The sequence below is a fragment of the Syngnathus leptorhynchus genome, chromosome 9 (genome assembly GCF_054491065.1).
Source record: "Syngnathus leptorhynchus isolate UIUO chromosome 9, UIUO_Slep, whole genome shotgun sequence".
In the NCBI taxonomy this organism is placed as follows: Eukaryota; Metazoa; Chordata; class Actinopteri; order Syngnathiformes; family Syngnathidae; genus Syngnathus; species Syngnathus leptorhynchus.
Genome location: NC_141203.1, coordinates 7,899,949 through 7,923,854, shown reverse-complemented (window position 1 = coordinate 7,923,854; position 23,906 = coordinate 7,899,949). Strand labels below are relative to the sequence as shown.

Genomic DNA, 23,906 nt, shown 5'->3' with positions numbered 1-23,906 from the left:
TATTGCTATTTAGCCTCCGGCAGACTAGCTGCCAGCGTCGTTTGACAAGGGGCCCAGAATTATTCCACCATAAACCTGTTTGCCTTTGTTGTCAAATGTGTCACATTTTATTTACTCAATACTTCAACGTATTATTTATTTAATTGATTCACATTTCGTGTGGGTAAACGTATTCAGAAGACTTTGGGTGAGGGGTCAATCCTGGATGCTTGCCAGCCAATCACAGGTCATGTTCAGAATAGGAAAAATAATCATTCACACTCATGTCAACAGTTAACCAACATGAATGTTGTTGGAATGTGGGAGGAAGCTGAAGTAAAGCGGCACCAAAAGAACATGCAAATCACCACGGAGGAAAGTCGAAGCCAAGATTCAAACCCCCGAAACTATGAGGATAAATTATTTTACATAACTGGTGAGAGGCTAACAAGCTCAGCTTCTTTGACTTGCTCTTGCAGGTTCTTTTTTTTTTTTTTTGCAATCCGAGAACGAATTAGGCAGATGTGTCCTGGCGGCAATTTAGTGTAGTGTGATTCAAAGTGACATGTGCATGCAACCTCTCAGCACAGAGAGGGAGAGAGAGGCATCAGCCTGGTGTGCAGAGTAGCTCTCCAGCTGTGAACGTGGCAAGCAAACCCCCCACTAATGTCTCCATGCACATCTAGTATGCACAGTGCACAGTCAGACTCCAGCAAATGTTTCAAACTCAAGCTTGAGCATGAAACAATGGCACTGAAAGCGCCAGAAAGACAAGAGGAAGTGAGCTGAGTGTGTGCAAAAAGGCGGAAGACAAAGATTGCAAGACTGATTTAATCATGTGATTCCTCCTAAGGGAAGAAAGGCTTTTGTAAAAAATGGTGATAGACTGCTTGCTGGACGTGTGTGACCTTAATGATTTTATTGCACCTGAAAGCAGTCTTGAAGTGATTTATGAAAAGTAGGAATGAAAACATTCTAGTTATGATGCACAAATATCGTAATAGAACCGCAATTTCATTCTGGAAATCTGTTTGAGAACCATAATGTATAAGAACCAAGTCATTTGTTTCCATTAAAATGAAAAGAAATCAAATTAATCTGTTTCAGTCTCAGCTACAAAATGTCACATATAATCAAACGGAAGATTTTTTTGTTTTTTTTTGTTTCTGTCTTTCACCTTTCTATAAGTACAACCCTGTCATGGTGCAAGCTTGTTTTGGAAATCGAGACAACTCAGTCATTCACCCTGTTGCGAAACAGGAAGTGACTTTTAAAGCGGTAAATGAAATGTCAAGTACAGCTGCTGAATTAAGAGTGGTGGTGATGAGCTTGAATTTCAGTTAAAGGGATTTTTACTTTGCAAATGATGTCATAATGCACATCTATTTCTCAGTTAATCTCAGTTAAGGCAAGATTTTCTTTTCTGACGTGTGCAAGCAGACCTGGTAAAGAATGTCTGCTTTCTACATATCTGCATTCTACATGTCTTAACGAGAAGGGCGCAGTGCATGGCAAATACTTGAAGAAATATTTCCTTTTTTTTTTTTTTTTCTTGCGTGCACGCGTGGGGGTGGTGCAAAGCCAGCGGCACAATATAGTTGGCTTCAAAGTTTCTTGACTGCGACTACTGTCTGCATGGCCCTCTATGTAACGATAAATACGCTGCAAAATTAGTGGCATTAGTGCACTGGAATGGAATGGAGGTATATTATGAGATCTTTATTAAAAATTTGAACTTTTAAAAAGATAATACTGTCCAGTTTAGCAATAACAACAAACTCAGCCCCAGCTAGAAACAGGAAATGATTTTTTTTCTTTTCATTTTCAGGAGGCTTAAGTTGAAGTTAAAAGTTAAAACCAAACAATGTAGCCACATTGATTCCAACATTACGTGAACGGGTTAAATGCTGCTTCCGAGACACTTTGATTGTCACAGTGAATCTATCCTTGTTTGCGCAATCCCAGTCGACAAGTATTTTGGTCTAGATGCACATGCAAGAGTGAATTGTTTTCTATTGCTGAAATAAACTCAACTATGGTTTCATGAAATTTGATTAAATGATTGTTTCTATGCAACTTGTGAGGCATATTTTTGGTCGACCGTCGGGGTGTTTGGATTTTGAATTTCCAATGTGCCGTGCGTGATGCGGCAGGAAGCACAAAAAGGGAAGTGAATGTTTCATGCTGTTCTGTAGTGAGGTGATAGGTCAGCATTACGCTTGACACCAACATCACTAGAACAAGTAAAAAAAAAAAAAAAAAGTGAAGTCATGTTATCGCTTAGCATTGTCTGAGACAGAAATAATAAACCGCTATCATGTTTTGAACCAGGAAATCCCATGAAAAAAATAAAAAAATAACAGGGTGTCTGTCTGGCTTCTTTATGAATGCCCCCCCCACCCCCCCCCAACACACAAAACGAAAACCCACACACGCACAAGAAAAACATGCAATCTTCACATCAAAATTCCACAAGATTCAAACCCAGATAGGAATTTTTAGAGATTCATCAAATTTTATCCCTTATCATTTGACAGTCCTTTGGAGATGCATACATCATAGTAGAGCCAAATTCACGATTGCGCAACTTCACATAAACAAGAAAGGCACTCAGTACAGCAAATACCTCTTTTCGGCTGGAACAATTCTAAACCTGCCCCTTATATTAAAAAAATGCTAACACGTAGAATATCCTTTTCACAATTTGCTGGCTCAGGTAGGCCCACTTGGCCCCACTTGGTGGACTTTGCAATTAGAAATACCTATAATTGTACTGTTTCCAAATAGCCAGCTAACAACCTAACAAATGAATCAAAATGTAACTTTTCCCACTTTGAAGGAAATAAAAACGATTGTACGCCTTCGGCTTCCATTAAGCTGAAAGTACATAAACTCCAAAGTGTATCTTATTAACACACTTATTTCAGTCCGTCTTGCAGACTGTGCGTGTCATCTCCCGCTGAGGGCAGGATGTGGTTGCGTATGCGTATTACAGAGTCACCCATCAACTGTCATGCGTCTCCTTTTATAGTAAAAGCTTTGCTCCTGATGACTCTGAGTGGATGAGCGTGTCTCCACGTCGACTGGGGAATCCGATATCGCCTTTCACTCACTGTGTTATCAAATTAGAACTTATTGTTTGAAAGCTTGGCATCTATTTAACTTACTGCGGTTGTCAGAATGAGATCTTGCAGAGTGCCCACGAAGCAATGTTTGGGTTAACAAGGCCTTCATTATTATTCACAACATGCAATTTTAAATCCACAAAGTTGTATTATATAGCAGATGCATTAGAGGTTTACCCTACTGAACACTTTTGAAATAGTGACGGGAAACAACACAATCAATGGCCGCCTATCTTTGCAATAAAGCAAATTATCTGAAGCAAATCGATGGCGTCTATTGAAAAAGCATCACCACTTTGTTGTTATTACGGAAAGACTTGTTTTTCACTGGACAGTTATGATACACAAAGAACTGTTCTGAATGTGACAATCTTTCTGTCAAAAAAAAATACAACTGTATAAATGATGAAATATATCACCGCAGCATATCAACTGATTATCACAGCCTTATACAATATTAACAAAGAAACATTTCTGCACAGCAGAATCAGTACAAAAGCTATAACAGATCAATTAAGCCACAGTCAACTCATTCAATTTCATATTTGCCAACGATTGCCACAGATGCCACAAAAAGCTGCAACCTTTTGTTTAGCCAACGACTTTCTTGCATATTGGGGCAGGGCTCCCCCTACTGGTTAACAGTTAACTGTGCAATAAACGTACTCAAAGCAACAATATAATAACAGGCTGGATACGCAGAAATGGGAACCTTTTTGCTTCATTAGCTAAGTTTCCAAACTGGTCACTTCTGAAACTATACTAAAGAAAGAATCTACAGAATTGCATTAAAATGAACACGTGGTGCACATTGTCAAACTATCAAGTCCCCTTTTAATGTTTCCCATTAAAACTAAGTGAAATATCAGCGGTCACAGATAGTACGTTTTTGATGGTTTTGACAGCTGCACCACACCAAACTATACTCGAAGTGAACTTTGGCAACATTAAATTAGGGGTCCAGATGTCTTTTAATGCGTTAGTAATCACCAATACCAGTTTGGAGCGCCCTCTTGTGGTCAATTTATGGTCAAGGCTGACAGAAGCCCATGGAGACGTACGACTTTTTGTGTTCTTTTTTTACTAGGACTTCAATGCAAGTCTAATAGATGTTGATGGCTCTGAATCCATTTCAGTGCCCTCGTTTACATGATTATGTGGTTTACAACAACTATGATCACTGAAGCTGCATGGTTACCAAATTACCATTAAATCATAAAGCCATTCATCACTGAGGTTTGAGGGGAACAGATGTTGACGTACCAGAGCTTATGATTTATGAGAGGCCTAAGTGGGAGGTGGGAGGGGATGACAATTAATTGATTATCACGTGACGTGTATACAGGCGAGGCTAATGCATGTTAAAGTTCTCACAGGTAAGACAAAAACTGGATCAATTTGAGTTGTTTTCATTCTCTTTGCAGACCTGCAGTAGGAATTCCATGTGGTATGTGTATTGGGTTTCAGTGAGCAGACATAATCCCCACCCCACTTACCCACCCACCCCTACTTCACAACCACCCTAGCGCTCCTCACTTCTATATTTCCAGAGAGGAAAGAGCAAATAATGGGACACTAAGTAGTGCTGCAGCTTTGAAGAGAAATATTTTTCCCCCCCTTCCCTGGAGGTGCCTTTGTTGTGGAAGTAAATGCAACACAGCGTAGATTGTGCAAATAGAAAAGCGTGAGATCTGCTCTTGCACAGGAGCTATAGAGAGAACCGCAACACAAAAGCCAGTCCGGAGGAAGAGAACTTCCAGCGATGACTCCAATCACTCTCGTCAGTGCACTTTTGCTCCTGCTCCACATCTCATCTCGAGATGCAGAAGCACGAAGGTGAGTTGTAGGCATTATGAGCGTTTGAGAGTGAAATGTTTTTTTTTTAACAGCATATATTTGATTTAACAATACCATGTTGGGCCACATTAAAAAAACAGCCTATGTTTTAATTCTTTACACCCACTTTACTTTTTTTTTTTTTATTATAATAGCATGTTTGCACTCCAACAGTTGGTTAAATGGGGCAAAGGAAGTTAAAGGGCACCTGTCACTCTCCCTTGGGCTATTTTGGTTAATTTAACTCCTGTCTCGGATTCCTCAAGTCCCACCGGAGTCGAGACCACTTTCAAGGGGTTTGCTGCTTGCCACTGCCAAACCGAGTCTATTTGGTGTCAAAACTTCCCAGTGATTCATCCTACTATGCATTCCTGAGATGTTTTATCTCTGTGTAAAAGGACTTTATTTACTACAGGGTATAAATACACAAGTGTAATGCAATCTCGTTATTCTAAATGTGATGCCTGACATGCTGATGCCAGCACAAAAGTGGAGGAAGGAGTACACTAGAATATCACTGAACGGAACGTAGACTTCCGCCAAGACCATTAAATCCGTGGCACACTTTACTCGGGTTTGTTTGTCTATCTGTTTGAAATGTAAGTGCCAACTTCTTAAATCATGGAGGATGTCACAAAAGGATAGCCAGGACATTTTGCATCTGAAATGTGATCCAAGGTTTTGCAATAATGCAGGGTCAGCGCTTAACTGTTCCTAGGATAAGTTCCTGGGAAAATATGACTGGATAAAGAACCAGTAAGTGGCTCTAAATTAAAAAAGTAAAAAAATAAAAATAAATAAAAACTCTATAGAGATGTTCAACGCCACTCTTTTTTCAAACCAATACCAGTACAAAATTCAACTATTGCAATATCACCGGTACCGATACCAAGTACCGAGACTTTGGCTGAATAAAATGACATTTGAGGAAAACCCCAAATCTAGTTTTGTCCGTCATGTACGAACATACGAACCATGACTGTAAGCTTTGTGCTTGGCACAGGAAATGAGATGTTAAGTTAAAGTTAAAGTCCCAATGATCATCGTCATTGGGACTTTAACACATCTGGGTGTGGAGAAATTTGTCCTCTGCATAAAGCGTCAAGGTGCAGGAAGCAGGAAGAGTCTGATTAGGGTGATTTACACCTTTTATAACCAACATCCTGTCAACCGATTGTTGCTCCATAGGGAATCCTACTTTTATCACCATAGGGAACATGTAAGCAGATGCTTTGGTTTGACTGTGTTTTCACATCACTGCTATAATTAACCTAAAAAATGGCAACTTTGTTTGACTGCGGATGTGTTGGTATTCTTTGCCTTACCTGGACTACCAAGCTACACATGTTCCAATGTCAAGAGAACATTTATCTCCACGCAAGAAAAGCAAAGTGTCCATAATTTATGTTTTTGACAATAAGATTACACATCTTACCTTGAACCTCTCTTTGTTCCTCCATAAAGGCAGCTGAGACAAGTTTCCACTGGAAGCCAACCAGGTGTGTGTCGCTATGGCAGGAGGCTGGAGTGTTGCTATGGATGGAAAAAAAATCGCAGAGGCCAGTGTGAGGGTAAGAAAGGTTAAGTCACACCCTTCTAATCATAATCAATCAGGGATTGGTTTTAGAATGAAATGATGTGTTTTATCGATGAAATTTCAACAATTGTATGCTTTCAACTTTGTGGGACTGTCTGGGTAAAGACTATTCTATGAACACCGTGCCTCAGTGAACAAGCAAAGTCCCAAAAAGGATTTGGAATTTGGTGTGGAAGAAATAAACCTCAACCACATCAAACCACCAACATCTTTTTTTGGGACAACCTGTAAAAGGCATCACTTTTTTTTTTTCTCCGAGTCACTGTTCGAGCTGAATGCCACCGAAACAGAATGGGGGAAGTGGAGCCATCTGTTTTCAAGTACTTTATACGCACTCCAGATGCTACCACTGACATTGTCAAGCAGCTAATTATCTAACCATGGGAAGCCTCGTCATTGTGTGATTACACAAAACTCCTGCAAAATTTCGCCTGGCTAGCCTGTGTAGTCTGTATTAAGAATATTCCATGCTCCTTAAAGTCCATTGTTGTCCTAGAAAAAATGTGAAGTGGAGTTTCTTAAACCACAATGGAAGCCTATTCTCTGTGGTTTGACAATAATCCATCTTTATTTCACCTTCCAACGACTAATATTTGTCTGCTTCTTCACGCTAAACGTTTTTCCAGCCCAGTGCGAGCCGGGCTGCAAGTACGGTGACTGCGTCGGGCCCAACAAATGCAAGTGCTACCCGGGATACACGGGAAAAACATGCAATCAGGGTGAATATGCATTCCGGCTACAATGATTGGATTGTAAAGCACTGCTTCTAGTTGGAGGCATTAAAAATCTGATTTCCTCCTCTTTTAAAGATTTGAACGAATGTGGCTTGATCCCTCGTCCGTGTGAACATCGTTGCATGAACACCCACGGCAGTTACAAGTGTTACTGCCTCAACGGGTACACTTTATTGCCCGATGGATCTTGCGGAAGTGAGTCCCCCCAGGTCTTTGCACATCATGGTGTGTTAGATTTTTACGAATTTTTTTTTTTTTTTTGCTGACTGTGCACGTTAGATTCCAGGACCTGCTCGCTCGCTCATTGTCAGTATGGCTGTGAGGAAGTTGATGGGGAGATTCGCTGCCTCTGCCCCTCTGTGGGACTGCGATTGGCACCAGATGAGAGGACTTGCGTAGGTGAGGAGAAAAAAAGAAACTGGTGTTTAAAAAAAAAAAAAAATCTCAAACATATGGTGCAATCAAAGACAGATCAAAGTAGGATGTAAGACAAGAAGAGGAAACTCGGGATACAAAGGGGGGAAGGAATTGGCTTTGGCTTGATTCCAATGTATTGGGGGGGTTTTATGCGTAGGGGACAACTCTATAAAATTTGTCATTTGTGGCTATTGCGTGCTTGGCTGGTAAATCAGAGGGAGGAAATTAAGGTTTGTAGTTCCCCAACGCTTCCTGAGTTAAAATAGAGCCAACTTGGCTTGGGCACTACTAAAACAGATAAAGTAGTTGGAGACATTTCAAAGCCTACTTAGAGCCAAGAAAAACTGGGGACAAAAATGTTGTACATGTTTTAATTTTAGCCAAGTTACCATTCCTGACATTTATAAGGCATAAACTCTTGACGCACTCATAAAATAGAAATAGAGCCTCACCTGAAGGCAAAATAGTGCATCCACATGAACATCAAAAGAATTAAACAACTTTTAACCAGTTGATACTTTGATTGGTCGAGTGATTCGGCATTTTGTGTTTGATTTCCCTTCAGATCTCGATGAATGCGCTACCGGAAGCAACCTTTGTCCATATAACAGGCAATGCGTGAACACATTCGGCAGCTACTTCTGCAAGTGCCGGGATGGATTCGATTTGAAATATGTCGATGGCAAATACGATTGTGTCGGTAAGGAAAAGCAAAGATAATATTTAGGAAAAAGATCTGCGGTCGGAAAGATACAAATTCTTGTGATTTCCAGATTTGGATGAGTGTGCATCCAGCACCAACAAGTGCAGCCATCAAGCTGTCTGTCTGAACACTCAAGGATCCTACAAGTGTCGGTGCAAGTCAGGCTTCCGAGGCAATGGCTTCGAATGCTCCGGTGAGATCCCGGATACGATACGCGATACCGAATTACAAACCGACTCGTCTCGGAGGTTCCATTTGAGATGTCCTAAATCTTCACCCGGTGTCCAACAACAGATGCTTTTCTTTCCCTGACAACTCCGCAGAACCGACAGGCATTTTTACGGCTGCATATTTTTAGTTTGAGTATTAATACATCAGCGGTCTGTTCCAGTCTGATTTCCTACACTTCAGAGCCAGTAAAGTTATACAGATGGTAGACGAAGAAAGCCAGAGATTGTTTGCCGTGAATGAAGGTGCTTTCATTTTTTTATAGTCAAGCCATTTTATCAGAGGTCATGGAATGGAAAGAGAGGCAGCGCAGATCATGTCCTTAACGGTGAGACTGTGCGGAATCCGAGACGCTGCTTTCATTGCAACCTCCCTGCCCGGCAACTCCATTAATGAATTAATTGCCTGCTTTTCCGCGACTCCTTCCGAGAAGTCATCTTCTTGACTTTGCTCCTGGTTGGTTACTTTATCTCACAGCAGGTCCTGTTTTGCATCAGGCTTGTAAACTGCTGCATGACATTCGTTCAAATATTGCCGTGATTGAATGCTTTTGTAACCAGGTCATGAATAATAATTACTTTCATAATCTGAAGTATGAACTGCATGTTCATGATTGTTAATGTATGCAGTCTTGACTTTTTGTTGTCATTTGTAGTGCTCAAGGTATTCCGATGCATACCATCTGGTGAAATACTGAAAGCCCTCCCACATGTTTGAAATCCCACATGGCTAATTTAGTTCTTCTTGCCTATAGCTATACCAGACTACGAAGAACGAACCGGAAATCTGGGAGGTAAACTTGAGAACGAGGATATCAAAAACATCATCCCTGAACCAGTTGTGACCCCACCTGAGATCCACCAGAAGCCTTTTGACTATGATGGAGAGCTACACACTGGTGAATCAACTGTGGGCAAATTTTCTGAAGAAGAGGAAGAAGAAGAGGAAGACAACCAGCTCAATCCAAGAGGAGATGTTTTTAGTAAGTGGTGTCAGTTCTGTGTAAATGCTAACTGGATGTCTGCTTGTTTTCTGCTTATATTTTGTCACGTGGGCCAGCCGGCCAATCATTGTTGCATTTCTTGTGATGTCATGGGGTCACGTGGGCTACGATGCCAATTGGGTGCATGATTATTAAATGCGGAAGTTGTTTATCTTGAGGTGGCACCTAAAGCAACAAGCTAAAGGGGATTTAAAAAATGAGTTCAGAAATTCAATTTAACACCCCAATATCGTAATAATCGTTAAGTAATTGAATCTTACTGCCCTGAATCGAATTGAAAGGTGCCTTAAATGGCCCACCCCTAATCATTCAGATTATTAGAAATGCTCAGACTAAGGTTCAAGAAATTTGGGCCGGATGTATTTAGGTCGCATTTCACCCGTCATCTTTGGGGAAACGCCAGAATCTGTGAAAGACGTTAGCTAGCGAGAGACGGGCCTCAAGGCATCCATCACCTACCGGAGATTTTTTGTTTTTTACTCTTGGCAAGTAAGACCTGAGAGATACAACACAAGTCATCCTGGATCAACTTCCCCTACCCTGGGAGAAGGTTAAGAAGCCTTTTATTATGCTTTCCCCAAAACAGCTGTTGTGCAAACAGACTGACTCCTCGCAGGAAGGTCTGTCATCAGCACTGGAGATCTTTCACTGCACTAGACCACTTAACGGTGTTCGGGTTCAATAAGTCCAGCTGTCACTTGACTGAATGTCGAAAGCCGCCTGCTCTTAAACGCTTGGGGGGCTACATTCAAAAATCTGAGTTCCTCCCCACTCAAGACATGAATGACTCCAGGGCAAGTCCAAACTTGCTGGTTGAAATACAATGTATGGCTTTTGGAAATGTTCAAGTCACATCAAAAAAGTTGTTGATCAATTTTGTATGTTGACCACAATACACAGTTGTTATTTATCTCTCGATGTAGCAGCAGAGGACTTTGAATCAGTTTTTGGTCCAGCCAAAGAGGTCCAACCGTTTGAAACAGCGCCACTTCAGGAAGGTATGAGAAATGACACTTCTACTGCATAATGAGTTTTTATCTGATAACTGGGATCATAATCAAGCTTTTCTTTCTTTCTACTAGAGTTTATCATGGACTGCAATTTTGACCAGGGAGCATGTGAGTGGGTCCAAGACAAGACTGATGACATGGACTGGAGCGTAGCTTACCATGGCAGAGGTAATGAATTTTCAAAAATAGTAGCCTATTCGATGGATGTTTTAACATATTACAGAATATAATTGGTGCTGGTTAATACAGTTTATGTGAAAAAATAAAATAAAAACAGCAACTATGGCAATTTTGTTCATTAGCAAATCACAATCACAAATTTTCTTCAGGTGCTGAGTACTACATGTCGATGAGCAGTCTGCTAGGCAAGCAGGAGAACGTGGCCAAGCTCAAGTTGCTGCTCAGTGATCGCACCACGCAAGGCAGCTTCTGCCTGACATTCAACTACCGTGTCGTGGGTCACAACGTGGGCACGCTCAAAGTGCTGTTGGATAACAACGCTTACCCGGTTTGGGAGCAGAGCCACAGCAGGAATCAGGAATGGCAGATGGAGCTCCTCACTGTGGCCTGGAAAGAAGAAGCGCCACAATCAGTGAGTCATTTGGCGATGTTGCGTAATAATATGGATCAGAGGGTAACACTGCTGATGTCACCAATGAATGTCTTACAGATCATCTTTGAAGCTCAGCGCGGAAGAGGCGTTGGAGGGGAGATTGGGCTCGACAATGTAGTCTTGACCTCAGGGCCGTGTCAAGAAGATGAATCTCAGATCTTTTAAGAATCACCTGTGTCAAAGTCAAATCAACAATGTTTCAAAACGTTAAGCCGTTCTTAGAATCAGTGATTGCATATTAGCTGAAATGTCGTGGCTTGATTTTTATAAACATCTCAAAACACTGAAAAGCCAACACTTGGTCATGTTCAGTCATTATGTATAATAGATTGCTTTAAATGGGGAAAAAAAATGTCATTTGAAACGCGATGTTACAAATAGATTTTTGAAGACAGGCTAGTTTCTATGATTAAAAAAAAATTGTGCATTACTGCTGTAAATTCTGCTTACACATTTCTCTGTAGTTTTACATTAAATTTCTTGTTTTCTATCTCTGTCTCTTCTTGTGGCTGCACCGTAACAATACATTACAGTGGACCCCTCCAGTTTAAGACCGTATGCATCTACTCAATCATCTGCTATAAAAGCTGTCATTATTTTGGTCCAGGATAAGCTGAAGGCGATCCGAGTTGACTTTAGGTAAGAGACGACATACAACCTTGAGTTTTCACAAGATAGTTGCAAACAACTGTTTAAATTGTGCAAATTTGCACTCCAGTCAGGTAAAGGTGGTTTTGCACATGATCTACGTCATAATTACTTTTTTTTTTTCGCGTGTTAATCAGCCGAGCTCGCTGATTGGTTTATTCCGTCACGTGACCGGGGCTGTCCATTGCTTGCAGGAGCGCTATCGTTAGCATCCCAATAGGCTAGCGGCGGTAGCATCGAGCCTTCGGAGTGACCAGGAAACGACCTGACGTTGATTATCTCAAGCCACGAAAAAAAAAAAGGCAAGATGGAATAAACATACATTGCACATGTTTCTTTATTTTTACGTTCAGACGGGCACGGAAGCTAAATCAATCGAACTGCAATGTAGCGTTTTTGCAATGAAGTCAACTTGTCTGTCTACTTAAACCCCAGCTGTGCGGATATCTTGCGGTATTATTTGTTGTTTATTATTTGTCAACCATATAGCTTGTGGATGATTATCCTCTACCGCAGTATGTCATTGACATACGACATTACACATCACGTCACAGCTATGGCATTGCATGAGGCAATTACATATTGAGAGCATTTCTACCTAGCAGGTTTTTAAAAGGTCCATTGCGAACTGCCCAGCTGAAGTTGCTGTCTCCTGCCAACCATTTACCAGTCAACCACTATGTTGCAGGCTAGCGCAAGTGGAACTTAAATGGCCGTCCATACCGAGACTGAACAAACGAGCATGTGACTGAGTTGCAGGGTCTGCACCACATGATCTTGGACCAGTGGAGGAAGCTTAAATCAATCAGTGGTGAGTCTGCAACCGGCCATCACAGCTCGTGATTGTATTTTACTTAAGATACTTTTGATTATATCAAAATGATTTTGTGTATTTAGTAGCCAGTGATATTTATTGTATTGACTCAGCCACAGAAAGAACCAGACCCTCGTGGATACCAATAAAAATCTAGTTTCCAGCAATGTAGTTTATAGAACACCTCTCATAAATGGCAGATTTAGCATCGGATAGGTGTGGTATCCATTTTTTTTTTTTGAATGTGAGTCACTACTTGTGTACTATTACTCACCCAACATAGGTGTAGACAGCATGGGTGGTTGTCTGTATGTGATCGACTGGCGACCCGAATGTAGTTTGCCTGAAGTCAGCGGAGAAATACTATAGCATTATGTTTGTTCATTAAAGCAGTGACATGTTGCATCTTCTAAGCAGGTCATCCCTTTCATCGCAGCGATTTGCCACGAGCAGCCATGTCAACCAAAACGTCTCTCCTGAAAGTTATCCTCTTGGGTGACGGCGGCGTGGGAAAGAGCTCCATCATGAACCGCTATGTCACCAACAAGTTTGACGCGCACCTTTTCCACACTATCGGCGTGGAGTTCCTCAACAAGGACCTGGAGGTGGATGGCCACCAGGTCACCTTGCAGATCTGGGACACCGCCGGCCAGGAGCGCTTTCGTAGCCTGAGGACTCCTTTCTACAGAGGCTCCGACTGCTGCTTGCTCACCTTCAGCGTCGATGACAACCAGAGCTTCCTCAATCTGGGCAACTGGAAGAAGGAGTTCATCTACTACGCCGACGTCAAGGAGCCGGAGAATTTCCCTTTCGTGGTGCTGGGCAATAAACTGGACGTGAGCGAGAGACAAGTGTCCACCGAGGAGGCCCGGCGGTGGTGCCAGGAGAATGGTGACCACCCCTATTATGAGACCAGCGCCAAGGATGCCACGAACGTAGCGGTGGCCTTCGAGGAGGCGGTGCGTAGGGTTTTGGCCATGGACGAGCGAGCGGACCACCTCATCCCAACGGACACGGTCAAGCTCCACAGAAAACCTCGCTCTGCCACCACCTGCTGCTCATAACATCTAAGTTGCTCACCGTAACCTTCGTAAATAATCAGGATTTGCTTACAGATGTGGTCAGTGGAAAATGGGAAGCACTAAGTGTATCTTACTACATATAAATACGGAAGCACTGAGTTCAAAGGTCACGTTTTAAGAATTAATTAACTGCATTTCATATTAGCTTTGTGTGGGTACCTAAAAACATGCCGATCTGTAGATGAGTGCAATTATGTGAAGATCGTGTTAATATTTAGATTTGCATTATTTCTTATTCTTCACATATTACTAACAAATCAATTGATTTTTGACACATTTGCACGTTTTTGCCTTGTGAATTGATTATGACTAAGTTCTCAGAGTACAAATGCTCCCTAATAAGCATTAAAAGTGGAAACTTGCATTTTATTTTATTTTTTCACTCGTACAAGAAATTAAGAGGAAAGTAGTGATGCAATTGTGGCTATTGCTGAAGAGCACCTTTGATTTTTGGTTTGGGGACATGGAGTCTGTTGATATTTTATACTTTACAGTTGAAGGTCTTTTTTTTTTTTTCAAAACTGAAATAAAATGCTCATGCTTGCATTTGTTGTTCATTATTCATATGCCAACCAACAAATAAAGCATATGGGAAGAACTGAATTCTTCGACTCTTAAATTGCAGAAATATGTGAATTGAATTTAAAGGTGATGTTATTCTACAAATTAACAAAGATTTGAGAGGAAGCAAAGCTACCAAGAACCTATTCCCCTCCATGGATTTCATATTCAACTTAGTCCTTGAGGCATGACCAAGATATGAAAGGCTTGACTTAAGGTGCACTGTGATGATGGGGGTTGGAAATATCTAAAGGCAGATTTTCTTCAAAGGTTTTATCGACTCACAAGATAACAATGACTATTGATGGACTCATCAGTGACAGGGCACAGGGCTCTCCACTTTGGGCTGATAGCAAAGATTAAACAGTTGGACTTTTCTGTTTTAAAAATTAACAAAATTAACTCTTTAAACTACTGCCAGTTTTGAAGAAACTTTCTACAAGACTGCGTTCCAGATTAGTTTTTTTTTTTTTATTAAACATTTACTTGCGAGTTAGGCATTGGCTTGCAACACTGGGAAATCAGTTTAGGGTGGAGTGGCCTCTCAGTTAAGAACAAAAATAGTTAATCAAATAATTACCATCAGGCAATAATAATAAAAAAAGAGAAGCAAATTAAAGGGAACTGGTTCTCAAAAGAACCGGTTTTTGATTCCTGTTTATAGGACTACAAGATTACTTTCAACAAAACAAAGAGGAAGAAATGAGTTACAGGTGTCACACCGGTGTGTTCCGCCTTTAATGGCACTCCTTTACACACAGGCTGCTTCCTGCTTTTGATATTATACGGGCCAACTTTCACCCAGTTTGTAAAAGTACAATTAATGCAGAACAGCTATGTACATAATGTTACAAAAATTCTTTATAGATGAAATGTGTGTACAGTCCATGTGACTATTCACAAGACACAACCTGGACAGCAAAATTACACCATTAATTAAGAAGATGTTTCTTTCCAAGAAATTGTACTTTCCTCTCAAAAGCTGTAGAGCGGATAGGTGCGTTGGTCTCATAGAAAGGATTCATTGCAAACTGAAATACAGAAAAAATCCACATTAGTAACTCACAAACTCTATTGAGAACCATTTGATAACAATTGACTAACCTTAATGTATAAATCGTACACATCATTAAAAAAGTTCTTGATTCCATCTTCCTGTCTCACATCGTGAAGCATGATGAATCTTATATGTATGGCAAAAGTAATTAAAGAAAATTAGACCACAATCAATGAACAATCTGCATGCAATGGAGAGGAAAAACACATCAACATAATAAAGGATATGTCCTGCAGTGACAAAGGCGGACACAAACCACTCGTTGAACTTGTCTACAGTTTTTAAATACATGTTGTTAGATTGCCACATGTTTTCATCCACCAAATCCAGGGCTGCATGTGCAATAAACTGGTTTAAGTGACGGTGGTCATCCTACGGTCAAAGAAATAAACCCACTGAAATTGTACGCATCGTGCAAGAGTGCTGACATATACTATTAGGAACACCTTACCTTGCAGTCAGGTTTCCCTGATGGTAAGAACTCCATCTCAAACACCGGGTTGTCATGATGACCAACCATGACAAAGTAAAAACTGCCAGACATTATTTGGACGGCTTGTCCCTTGCAGTGGAATCACACCAAGCGAAACAGCAATGAAACAGTCCAAGATGAGCGTCTTTTCTAGCACATTAACGACAGACATATACAAATGATTGCTGGTTAATGAATACGTATACGAAAGGCAGTACCAATATAGTATGTGTAGGTTAAAATCGAAAGATATTATCATAATAATTAAAAACTCACCGTTTGTTTACCTTCTCTTGACACTTCCGGTAAGCAGCAACGACTGTCGCATGTAGATGACGTCACGTCTCATGGTCCGTTTGCAAGAATTATACCTATGTATATTTTTTTGATCAATTATTATAGTGGTGGTTGAAAACAACACTAACCATGCAATTATAACTCAAAATATGTAGTTGCCATAAATCATTTTGCAACAAATGTATTACTGTGTTATAATTGTTGAACAATGCAGGATGTCCGTTGGCGGATTTAAATCTCAGGGCACGCCTCCTGCGTCATGAGGACGCGCTTCAGTTTCCAAGCGCAACCGAAACCACTCAAAAACAACAACACATTTTATATGATTTCTTACAATGTAATATGATCGTTGACATTGGCTGACATTATTTAGGAATGCACTAAGAGTTACAAGAGGTCGTCGATCTTCTTTTGATTCCTTGAATTTCAGGACCTCGTATCACACAAAAAAATGTCAGCAAAGGAAGATGCTTTATCCCCAGACGAGCTGAGGAAGAGGCTTTACAAAACGCTTAGGGATAGGGGAATGCTGGATACACTTAAGGTAAGTCATCAGTATTTTAGTTCGTAGCCAAATAAACGATTTCCTTTCAATTGCCTAATTCTTATTTCTACGGTGTGTGTATAAGACTCAGTTGCGCAACCAACTCATCCACGAGTTAAAACCAGCACCGTTAAGTGGAGCAGAACCATCACTGCGATCAGATTCACTTTTGGTCTCAGCTTGCAACAACGTGGTGGCTGACTATCTTCACAGCTCAGGCTATGAGTACTCCTTATCTGTATTTTGCCCTGAGAGTGGCCTGTCCAAAGAGAAGGTAACACTGAAGTGTTTACATCCCGAAAAGGGAATCCAATTTATTTATGTATTTTTGTATAATAATAATCATCATTTTTGTTGAATTGTTTTAGGTGCTCAGGAAAGGAGATCTCCTTCAGCATCTTAAAATCAGCCCTGACTCACCACTTTACAAATCCTTGGTAATAAACAGTAAAAGCTGAAATTGTTGATATGTTACACATCAGTTTTACTGTGTCTTCTTTTCTTACAGTCTTCGACCATCGATAATACAGGTAAGCTATGTATATAAAATAATATGTTTCCTCTTATAGTTGTCATAGTCATCTTCAATATGGCAGGAAATGTCATATTTTCTTTTCGTAAATGTGACACGTTTCCAATTTTCCTAACAGGCTTTTTAATCAACCTTGTGTCTCACATCACCGACCATCAGACTACGAGCCTTCGCCGCGATGCCGACACTCAGACAACAAGCTCAGCAAGTTATGAACAGTCTCTGGGTATGATTATTTCATTTTTCAATTTCCAATACACATGCATGATGTGCTCTTACATTACGTTCCAGTTGAGAAGATGAAAATGATCGACAAGGAATATGAAAATGTCAACTACAGCGGCGAAAAGTGGTTTTCATTTCAGTCTAAGCTGGCTTCCTATAAGAGAGAGTTAGAATCCCAGTTGGAGACTGAAATGACAACAAAGGTAACTGGGAAACAAATCTCTCGATTCTTCTTCAAATCTCTTGTCCAACCGATGCGGCTTTAATGCTGTCGGTATTCTCTTTAGTTGCAACATTTTAAAGAGGTTGAACTCGCCAAGGTCAAGATGGAGGAAAAAGTGCAGTTCCAGAAAGAGTTTGACAAGCTCAAACAAGAACTGGAGAGAACCTACGAGATGAAGACGAAAGCGTTGAGCACCAGGGAGAAACATGCCATTGAGCGCCTTCAAAAACAACAGGAGGTGAATAACGAGCGCTGCTGTGTTTTGTTTGTGTGATTGACTTTAACCGATGCCATCGCGGAAACATTTTGTCGTCTCAGATCGAGGAAAAAAATGTATACATGCAGAGGCAAATGGTGCTGAAGGAAATCGACACGCTGCGTAACAGGGAAAATGAGCTGAAAATGCGAATGGAGTCTTTTGAGGAGTAGGTTTCAAAATCATGAAATTAAACAGATGTATTGTTGACGATGATATTGACAAAAATTCTGAATGCAGGACTTGTCAAATACACCAAGAGAAGGTTAAGGCCGGCGAAGAGCTGCTAAGGAGGCGAGAACTCGCAGTGAAGACCATGGAAGACATGTATGACCAAAAACTGAAGAATGAACTTTCCAGGTATCTGAAGTTGTCTTTTAGGTCATCCCACTTGTTTCAAGTGTGCTTATTCGAACTCCAGAACTTTCCATTCGACATTGTATTGTGCATGTGACCTTAGTTATAAGCTGGAGCTAAAGGAGGATTACAACAAGAGAACAGAGCAACTAACAACCAGTGAAAAGCGAAACAAAGGTGAATCTTGAAATCAACCCAATGTTGTTCTTCAGCATGAAGCTCATGTTTAATGTCCCTTTTTTTTCTTAGAGGAAAGCATCCGCATTGAACGAGATACGGCTGCAATCAAAGCCAAATTAGAGGAGTACAATCAAGCCTGCTCGGAGATGAAACGGTTGCAGGTGATAAAAACGTCGGAATTACCGAATGAGTCGCGTGACGTCTGTTGAAAAAGCAAAACTTTGGTCCTCAAGGGGGAGCTCGACACTGCGCAGCAGAAAACTCATTTGCTCCATCAGCAGAACGAACTGCTGAGAGAAAGGTTGGAGAGTATGAATGACTTCCCCAGTTTGAAAGATGACAACGCACACTTGCAGGGGCAAGTGAAGCTACTAAAAAAACAACTGGAGGAGGCCCAGGAGGAGAACCGACATCTCCATGCAGGTGAGCATCAGAATATTTCAATAGTGTCCTCATTTATGTTGAGCACCGGATGTTCATCCCGCTCTCAGATTTGGGCAAGCCCTCCGACGAGGAGTTGGCCTTGCAGGTGGAGCTGCGCAATCTTCAGAGCGCTCGCAAACTGAATGAGGAGGATTTTGCCAACCAGAAGCACGTGCTCCAGAAACAGCTCCAATTGGAGGTGACTCACCTTCTCGCCTCACGGTGCGCTGAGTATCGATGTACGGAGTAACCCCCCTGCTGGATTGCGGTAGGTGGAGCGATGCGGTCAGCTGAAGGTGCAGTTGATGGAATGTGAGGAGAAGCTGCAGTGGACGACCGCTCATGTTGACGACCTCAAAATGCAGCTTCGCCAAACCCAACAAGGTATCCGGTAGCTGGGGAAGCTTACTTTGGCTCAAAATACAAAACTGGGTCAAATACCTTTTTCCGCAGCTCTTGAAAACGAAGTGCTGCTCAACCCCAAGCCTTCCCTGGTGGACCACTCTGTGATGGACAAGCTGGCCCTCCCCGACGTCAGCGTGGACCGAGCGGCGCCGTGGTCCCGAACGGCTTACGTCGGCAACGTTGGCCAGCTCGCACACGCCGACTCCAACTCCGACTTAGAGATGCTGGTCGAATGCAACGCTCGCATGCGAGAGCTGGAGAAGGAGGCTGAAAGCTTGGAGGCAAAATGCCGAAAGTACCAGCAGAGGGCAGCACGTTCCAGCGTCTCACGAAGGCGGCCCTCAACGCCTTCGAGTCGGACTGACTCGCCTCAGCTGACACAAAATTCTGACCTCTCCCACCCTTACACCTCTCACCTGTCAAAAAGCTTCATTCGACCACGTTCCCCCAAAAAAGCTCGAACCCCCTCCCCAGCAGCCTCTGATGCCGGAAACGCCTTCCCAGGTGCTCAACACCGAGTGACCTTCTATCAAGACCAGCTTAACAAGTCTTATGGCATAAGCAGCCTTTCGTCAGCTGAATTTCAGTCCCCGAGACGTGATGACCCCCCTAAGGAGCAACGCTCATTCTCACATGTGTCCTTCATCACCAGGAAGACGCTTCCTTCAGATGCAGCAGGTACACAAAGTTGATAGTCATATTCAACACAGCAACAAATTGAAATTCCCAAACGTTTTTAAAAAGCTGAAATTTAAAAGAATACATACTGTGCCAATGAATACACGGCTTACCCATAAGGTTTTCAGTATTTGATTCTTCGCTCTTGCCAGAAGTCGCTTCGGCGGCGTTGCTCCAGGACCCACAGGACAGCCGCCTCCCCTCGGCCCCCCAAGACGAAGCGTCCAGCTCAGGTGAATTCTCCCCCTCACTGAGCCCCCCTCGCAGCCCTCAGCTCCAGAGCACAGTCCGAAATCATCACAGGTACCGTCTGGCGCTACTTGCTGTTATTTTATTTCCCCAATAACATGCATGCATCTGACATTGAATTACTTTCCTTTCAGTGTTCCAAATCAACATGTCTCCTCCAGCTCACATTCCTCCCCGCAGCCTGAGATGATAAACATTGAGGATCTCACTGGCACTTCACCAGGTAGCCTTAAGTGGTGCTTCTTCTTACCACTCCGAATTTTGTTGACATTTTACGCACACAGCATAAAAGAACTCTGACTAGTCTGCTGCTGGCAGTTTGGTGTTGGATTTTGGAAATCTTGTTTCATTTTACAGTATATCCACTAAATTAATTATTTTAAAGAAATCCACACTTTTCCTTGCTTTAATAAATTAAATATGTTGTATATTAACTTTTTTTTTACAATTATTTTATTCAGTGATTTGCAATAAAAATATTTGCAATGTAGATTTTCTGTGACTTTCCTCAATAGGCGACATGTCTTGTCTGGAGGTTTTGGCTCATGTGCAGACTATTTTAATGAGTTTCTGTGTGTGAGACCAGAACCTCACACAGTGGCCAAGATGAAGGGCCTCCGATTATGTATTCTTCGCTGCTTCTGTGGCCCTGTTTAGGAGGGGCGGTGGGCAAAGCATAAAAGATCCCTTTGTCCGTGTCTCCCTCTAGAACCCGGCTACATTCCAGAGCTTCTCTTGGACACTGCCGTCCCTCTCTCTTCCTCCGAGGCCCCTGGTGGCCCCACCGTCCCCCGCCCACAGTCCCCGAGGGACCTCCCGGTAGCCGCAACTGACTCGCGGGGCCGAGTGGGTGAGTGACAAGAACAGTTGACAAGTCCTGTAAGGTATTATAATACCTTTTCTTTTTTTTTTCCCCAGAATCTTCCCAAATCTCAACAGCCCCTGAGATTGAGGATAAAGAGGAGAAGGAACAGCGATGGGAACGAGAGAGAAAAGAAAGGCAAGAAGTGAGGCAACGGGAGCAAGAGGAGGCCAGAGAGAGAGAACAGCAGGAAGTGGAAAGACTAGAGAAAGAAACTGTAACTAACTGACTAGTCCTTTACTTTTGTTTGTTTTTGTCTAAACCACTCATCCCTTTCGTTGGCTACTTGTGTGCTTGCTTAGCTCGTACAACAACAACAACAACAACAACAAGAGGTGGTGGAGGAGGAGAAGGAAATCAAGGGAGATGGGGACAAGAGGCAGGAAGCAGAAGTCCCAAATGAAAACCCCTTGGAGAAATACATGAAGATGGTTTTGGAAGCTAGAGAAAAAAAACAAGACAAGGTAAATCCCACCCATGCAGTGGTAACACGATTAGATGACAGCAATTAAACCATTTGTGCATAATGATTTCAATGATTCAATGTCCATTGACATTTGTACCACTCCTTATGGTGTGTGTGCCTTTGCCACCAGGGCGCAGTATAGAGACAGTGTAGAAACAAAGCATACATAAAGAAGAGTTTCACAACTAAGTGACTCAGTAAGCAGACGTAATATTGGTCATTTTTCGTAGATGATATAAGAAATATTGTTATATTGCAATTTGTATTGTGCTTTAGATTTAACGTGGAAGTAAAAATAAATCTTTTTGGGAATAGGGTCTATTATTATTTTAAAAGAAAAAAAATCCACTGGACTCATCTTGACTTTTAATGATTTTTTTTTTTTTTGTCAGAGCTCTGGAGGTGAAGAACATGTGACCCCAGAGGTCAAGAGTTTGTCTGAGGAGAAAGATAATAGGTAAGGCTTTACTGATCCATTTTAATAATACATATATAAGCCTCCACAATCCATCCCCAAATGACATTTCATTTATTTTCTGCTTTCTCATCTCCTATTTTACTTTTTACATCCCCGCTCAAGTAGAGTCCCACTTAATGAGCTCGTCTTTGTTTCCATAGTATTGCAGCCTACTCGCACAAGGATGAAGATGATGATTTTTGGTGAACTGCTAAATTGCTTGTGAATGTTTTTATACAGTGTGGATGAAGAAATGCATGAACACCAACACATTCCATGTATTTGTTGTAAAGGAAAGTGAAAGATTAAAAGAGATTTTGCTTTCACTTTTTTTATTTTCATTAAAAAAAATAACATGCCAATTGTGTGTGGGTTGTATCACTTCAGCAAAATATGATGTTGATTTGTTTGTCCTCCAAATGATTGATAGGTAGCTCTTTTTTTTCTTCTTCACGTTTTTGGTTGATTCAAAAGGAGACACTTGCAATTCACACTTTGGCTAATAGCCATTGCAAAAATGTCGAAGCTTGTTTAAAAGTTACAATTCACTGGGGGTAAGCCCTTCAACATTCATAGAAAAGATTTGTAGAAAATGTTTACGAATAAGATTTACATACAGTCAGCTAAAGTAACCTAAAAGCATCTACGATTACTGAGCTAATCATTTGTATTAAACAAAACAAAAACAGGCAAACACTGCCTACTTTCACAAAGTAAGCAAACCTCATCGTGTCTCAACTCTGCATTCAATCTTCATGCAACAAAAAAAAAGTTAGCGCAGCAACTAATAGAAAAAAAAGATTACACAACAGTAATTATAACACATCAAATTCCGATGCAATTATAGAAAAATGATGAAAAAAAATGCTTTTAAAAATTTTACACAGTTCACACCTTCAAGTTCTTTAGATAATCCAAATTTGTTCCACCCAAGCACACTTTCGGTTTGATCACACTGTTGAGTCACTACACATCAAAATAATGAGCTAAAACAGTAAGTTTGAGGGCTCAAATACTTATTTGCAATTAATGGCTGCAGTCAGTCATTGTTGTTATGGCTTATAGTGGCATGCTATAATGCAGAGTGTGATTTAGGCTATGAAATTCTACTCACTGTCCACAATATTAGGTACAGGCGCACTATGTAATATGAACCAATACAAGAACTGTATGGAACATTCTATTCAAACATAATATGATTCCTGTATTATTATAAAATATGAAAAATACTTAATACACAAGTACTCACAATTTGTCAAATTTAAACTACCTCACTGGTGTTCCTCCAATCAACTAAGCTACGAGCATTTCGAAAAGGCACAACCTTTTATTTTATTGTAAAAAGTAATATATACAGTTAACAAAGGGCTACTTCCATTTATGGCTAGCAAAGTGGTGGACTCACTATTTGGCAAGCATTAGGTCAAGCTAAAAGTTTTATTAAGTCTTGCGAAAGCGACGGTGAAACCCTTTACAAGGATACGCTTACTGTAAAGTGACACAAAAGATGAAAAAAAGTTCTCAGCTTGACAATAATAGAAACACGCAGTACTGTTACACAAAAATGTAACTATGTCCTTCAAACATTATTATAATGGCTATTTTATAATACAGTTTTTAAATTGGATCACATGAATGCTTTTCAAACTGAGAGTTTTGGAGGAAACACAACAGCATGAGAGAAATAATGAAAAACTGTTGTTGTTTTTTCTATGATGAAAAGACCCTGTAAGGAATTGTTCAAGTGAGCTCATTTTAGGATGCATATTTTTGGTTTGAGTCAGCGTCAATGTTCTAAAAGTGTGATTTTGAAGCCCTTTTCATGCCAACGTGGACAACATTGTGAAGTCATACAAACCTTAACAGTAATGGA

General features: G+C 41.1%; 4 protein-coding genes and 1 long non-coding RNA gene across 13 annotated transcripts; 3 read left to right on the top strand and 2 right to left on the bottom strand.

The window, feature by feature from the left end:
• The first annotated feature begins 4,851 nt into the window (after positions 1 to 4,851).
• Positions 4,852 to 11,716, top strand: egfl6 (EGF-like-domain, multiple 6). 2 transcript variants are annotated; one of them, XM_085920567.1, is made up of 13 exons: positions 4,852 to 4,940; positions 6,405 to 6,511; positions 7,164 to 7,256; positions 7,347 to 7,466; positions 7,551 to 7,670; positions 8,254 to 8,388; positions 8,462 to 8,584; positions 8,885 to 8,947; positions 9,374 to 9,601; positions 10,546 to 10,620; positions 10,705 to 10,800; positions 10,962 to 11,224; positions 11,303 to 11,716. In XM_085920567.1, the coding sequence occupies exons 1-13, from the start codon at positions 4,867 to 4,869 to the stop codon at positions 11,408 to 11,410; spliced, it is 1,605 nt and encodes a 534-aa protein (XP_085776693.1). In that variant the 5' UTR covers positions 4,852 to 4,866; the 3' UTR covers positions 11,411 to 11,716. The 2 variants fall into 2 exon arrangements, with proteins under 2 accessions (XP_085776693.1, XP_085776694.1); XM_085920568.1 differs by having other exon boundaries at positions 4,867 to 4,940; positions 10,549 to 10,620.
• LOC147050963 (uncharacterized) lies at positions 7,357 to 11,984 on the bottom strand. Its single transcript, XR_015067265.1, has 4 exons — positions 11,696 to 11,984; positions 11,301 to 11,417; positions 11,138 to 11,199; positions 7,357 to 7,661 (listed from the first exon to the last, which is right to left on the bottom strand). It is a non-coding gene; the product is annotated as an uncharacterized LOC147050963 (long non-coding RNA).
• A 59-nt stretch (positions 11,985 to 12,043) lies between these two features.
• rab9a (RAB9A, member RAS oncogene family) lies at positions 12,044 to 14,167 on the top strand. 5 transcript variants are annotated; one of them, XM_085920843.1, is made up of 3 exons: positions 12,044 to 12,195; positions 12,582 to 12,704; positions 13,125 to 14,167. In XM_085920843.1, the coding sequence occupies exons 2-3, from the start codon at positions 12,665 to 12,667 to the stop codon at positions 13,769 to 13,771; spliced, it is 687 nt and encodes a 228-aa protein (XP_085776969.1). In that variant the 5' UTR covers positions 12,044 to 12,195; positions 12,582 to 12,664; the 3' UTR covers positions 13,772 to 14,167. The 5 variants fall into 5 exon arrangements, with proteins under 5 accessions (XP_085776969.1, XP_085776967.1, XP_085776971.1 ...); XM_085920841.1 differs by having other exon boundaries at positions 13,122 to 14,167; XM_085920845.1 differs by having other exon boundaries at positions 12,051 to 12,195; positions 13,144 to 14,167.
• Positions 14,168 to 14,788: 621 nt separating this feature from the next.
• On the bottom strand, positions 14,789 to 16,217 carry trappc2 (trafficking protein particle complex subunit 2). 3 transcript variants are annotated; one of them, XM_085920848.1, is made up of 5 exons: positions 16,156 to 16,216; positions 15,859 to 16,024; positions 15,637 to 15,779; positions 15,455 to 15,542; positions 14,789 to 15,381 (listed from the first exon to the last, which is right to left on the bottom strand). In XM_085920848.1, exons 2-5 carry the CDS (start codon positions 15,949 to 15,951, stop codon positions 15,283 to 15,285), a joined length of 423 nt encoding a protein of 140 aa, XP_085776974.1. In that variant the 5' UTR covers positions 15,952 to 16,024; positions 16,156 to 16,216; the 3' UTR covers positions 14,789 to 15,282. The 3 variants fall into 3 exon arrangements, with proteins under 3 accessions (XP_085776974.1, XP_085776975.1, XP_085776972.1); XM_085920849.1 differs by having other exon boundaries at positions 15,859 to 16,029; positions 16,167 to 16,197; XM_085920846.1 differs by having other exon boundaries at positions 14,790 to 15,381; positions 15,859 to 16,029; positions 16,156 to 16,217.
• Positions 16,218 to 16,450: 233 nt separating this feature from the next.
• Positions 16,451 to 22,413, top strand: ofd1 (OFD1 centriole and centriolar satellite protein). 2 transcript variants are annotated; one of them, XM_085920605.1, is made up of 22 exons: positions 16,451 to 16,720; positions 16,806 to 16,994; positions 17,089 to 17,157; positions 17,229 to 17,250; positions 17,371 to 17,478; positions 17,544 to 17,680; positions 17,765 to 17,938; positions 18,019 to 18,125; positions 18,197 to 18,316; positions 18,417 to 18,490; positions 18,563 to 18,654; positions 18,727 to 18,916; positions 18,985 to 19,115; positions 19,189 to 19,300; positions 19,370 to 19,999; positions 20,155 to 20,302; positions 20,383 to 20,471; positions 20,958 to 21,098; positions 21,167 to 21,327; positions 21,413 to 21,574; positions 21,969 to 22,033; positions 22,195 to 22,413. In XM_085920605.1, exons 1-22 carry the CDS (start codon positions 16,628 to 16,630, stop codon positions 22,238 to 22,240), a joined length of 3,060 nt encoding a protein of 1,019 aa, XP_085776731.1. In that variant the 5' UTR covers positions 16,451 to 16,627; the 3' UTR covers positions 22,241 to 22,413. The 2 variants fall into 2 exon arrangements, with proteins under 2 accessions (XP_085776731.1, XP_085776730.1); XM_085920604.1 differs by having other exon boundaries at positions 20,152 to 20,302.
• The last annotated feature ends 1,493 nt before the right edge of the window (positions 22,414 to 23,906 follow it).

Coding starts and splice junctions, on each gene's coding strand:
- egfl6 (XM_085920567.1), top strand. CDS start 4,867: ATGACTCCAATCACTCTCGTCAGTGCACTTTTGCTCCTGCTCCACATC. Junction 4,941..6,404: donor CGAGATGCAGAAGCACGAAG/GTGAGTTGTAGG, acceptor TCCTCCATAAAG/GCAGCTGAGACAAGTTTCCA. Junction 6,512..7,163: donor TCGCAGAGGCCAGTGTGAGG/GTAAGAAAGGTT, acceptor ACGTTTTTCCAG/CCCAGTGCGAGCCGGGCTGC.
- rab9a (XM_085920841.1), top strand. CDS start 12,665: ATGATCTTGGACCAGTGGAGGAAGCTTAAATCAATCAGTG. Junction 12,705..13,121: donor GAAGCTTAAATCAATCAGTG/GTGAGTCTGCAA, acceptor GCATCTTCTAAG/CAGGTCATCCCTTTCATCGC.
- trappc2 (XM_085920846.1), bottom strand. CDS start 15,951: ATGTCTGGCAGTTTTTACTTTGTCATGGTTGGTCATCATGACAACCCG. Junction 15,543..15,636: donor TCCGCCTTTGTCACTGCAGG/ACATATCCTTTA, acceptor TACTTTTGCCAT/ACATATAAGATTCATCATGC. Junction 15,382..15,454: donor TGTACGATTTATACATTAAG/GTTAGTCAATTG, acceptor TCTGTATTTCAG/TTTGCAATGAATCCTTTCTA.
- ofd1 (XM_085920604.1), top strand. CDS start 16,628: ATGTCAGCAAAGGAAGATGCTTTATCCCCAGACGAGCTGAGGAAGAGG. Junction 17,251..17,370: donor TTCGACCATCGATAATACAG/GTAAGCTATGTA, acceptor TTTTCCTAACAG/GCTTTTTAATCAACCTTGTG. Junction 21,099..21,166: donor TGACTCGCGGGGCCGAGTGG/GTGAGTGACAAG, acceptor TTTTTTCCCCAG/AATCTTCCCAAATCTCAACA.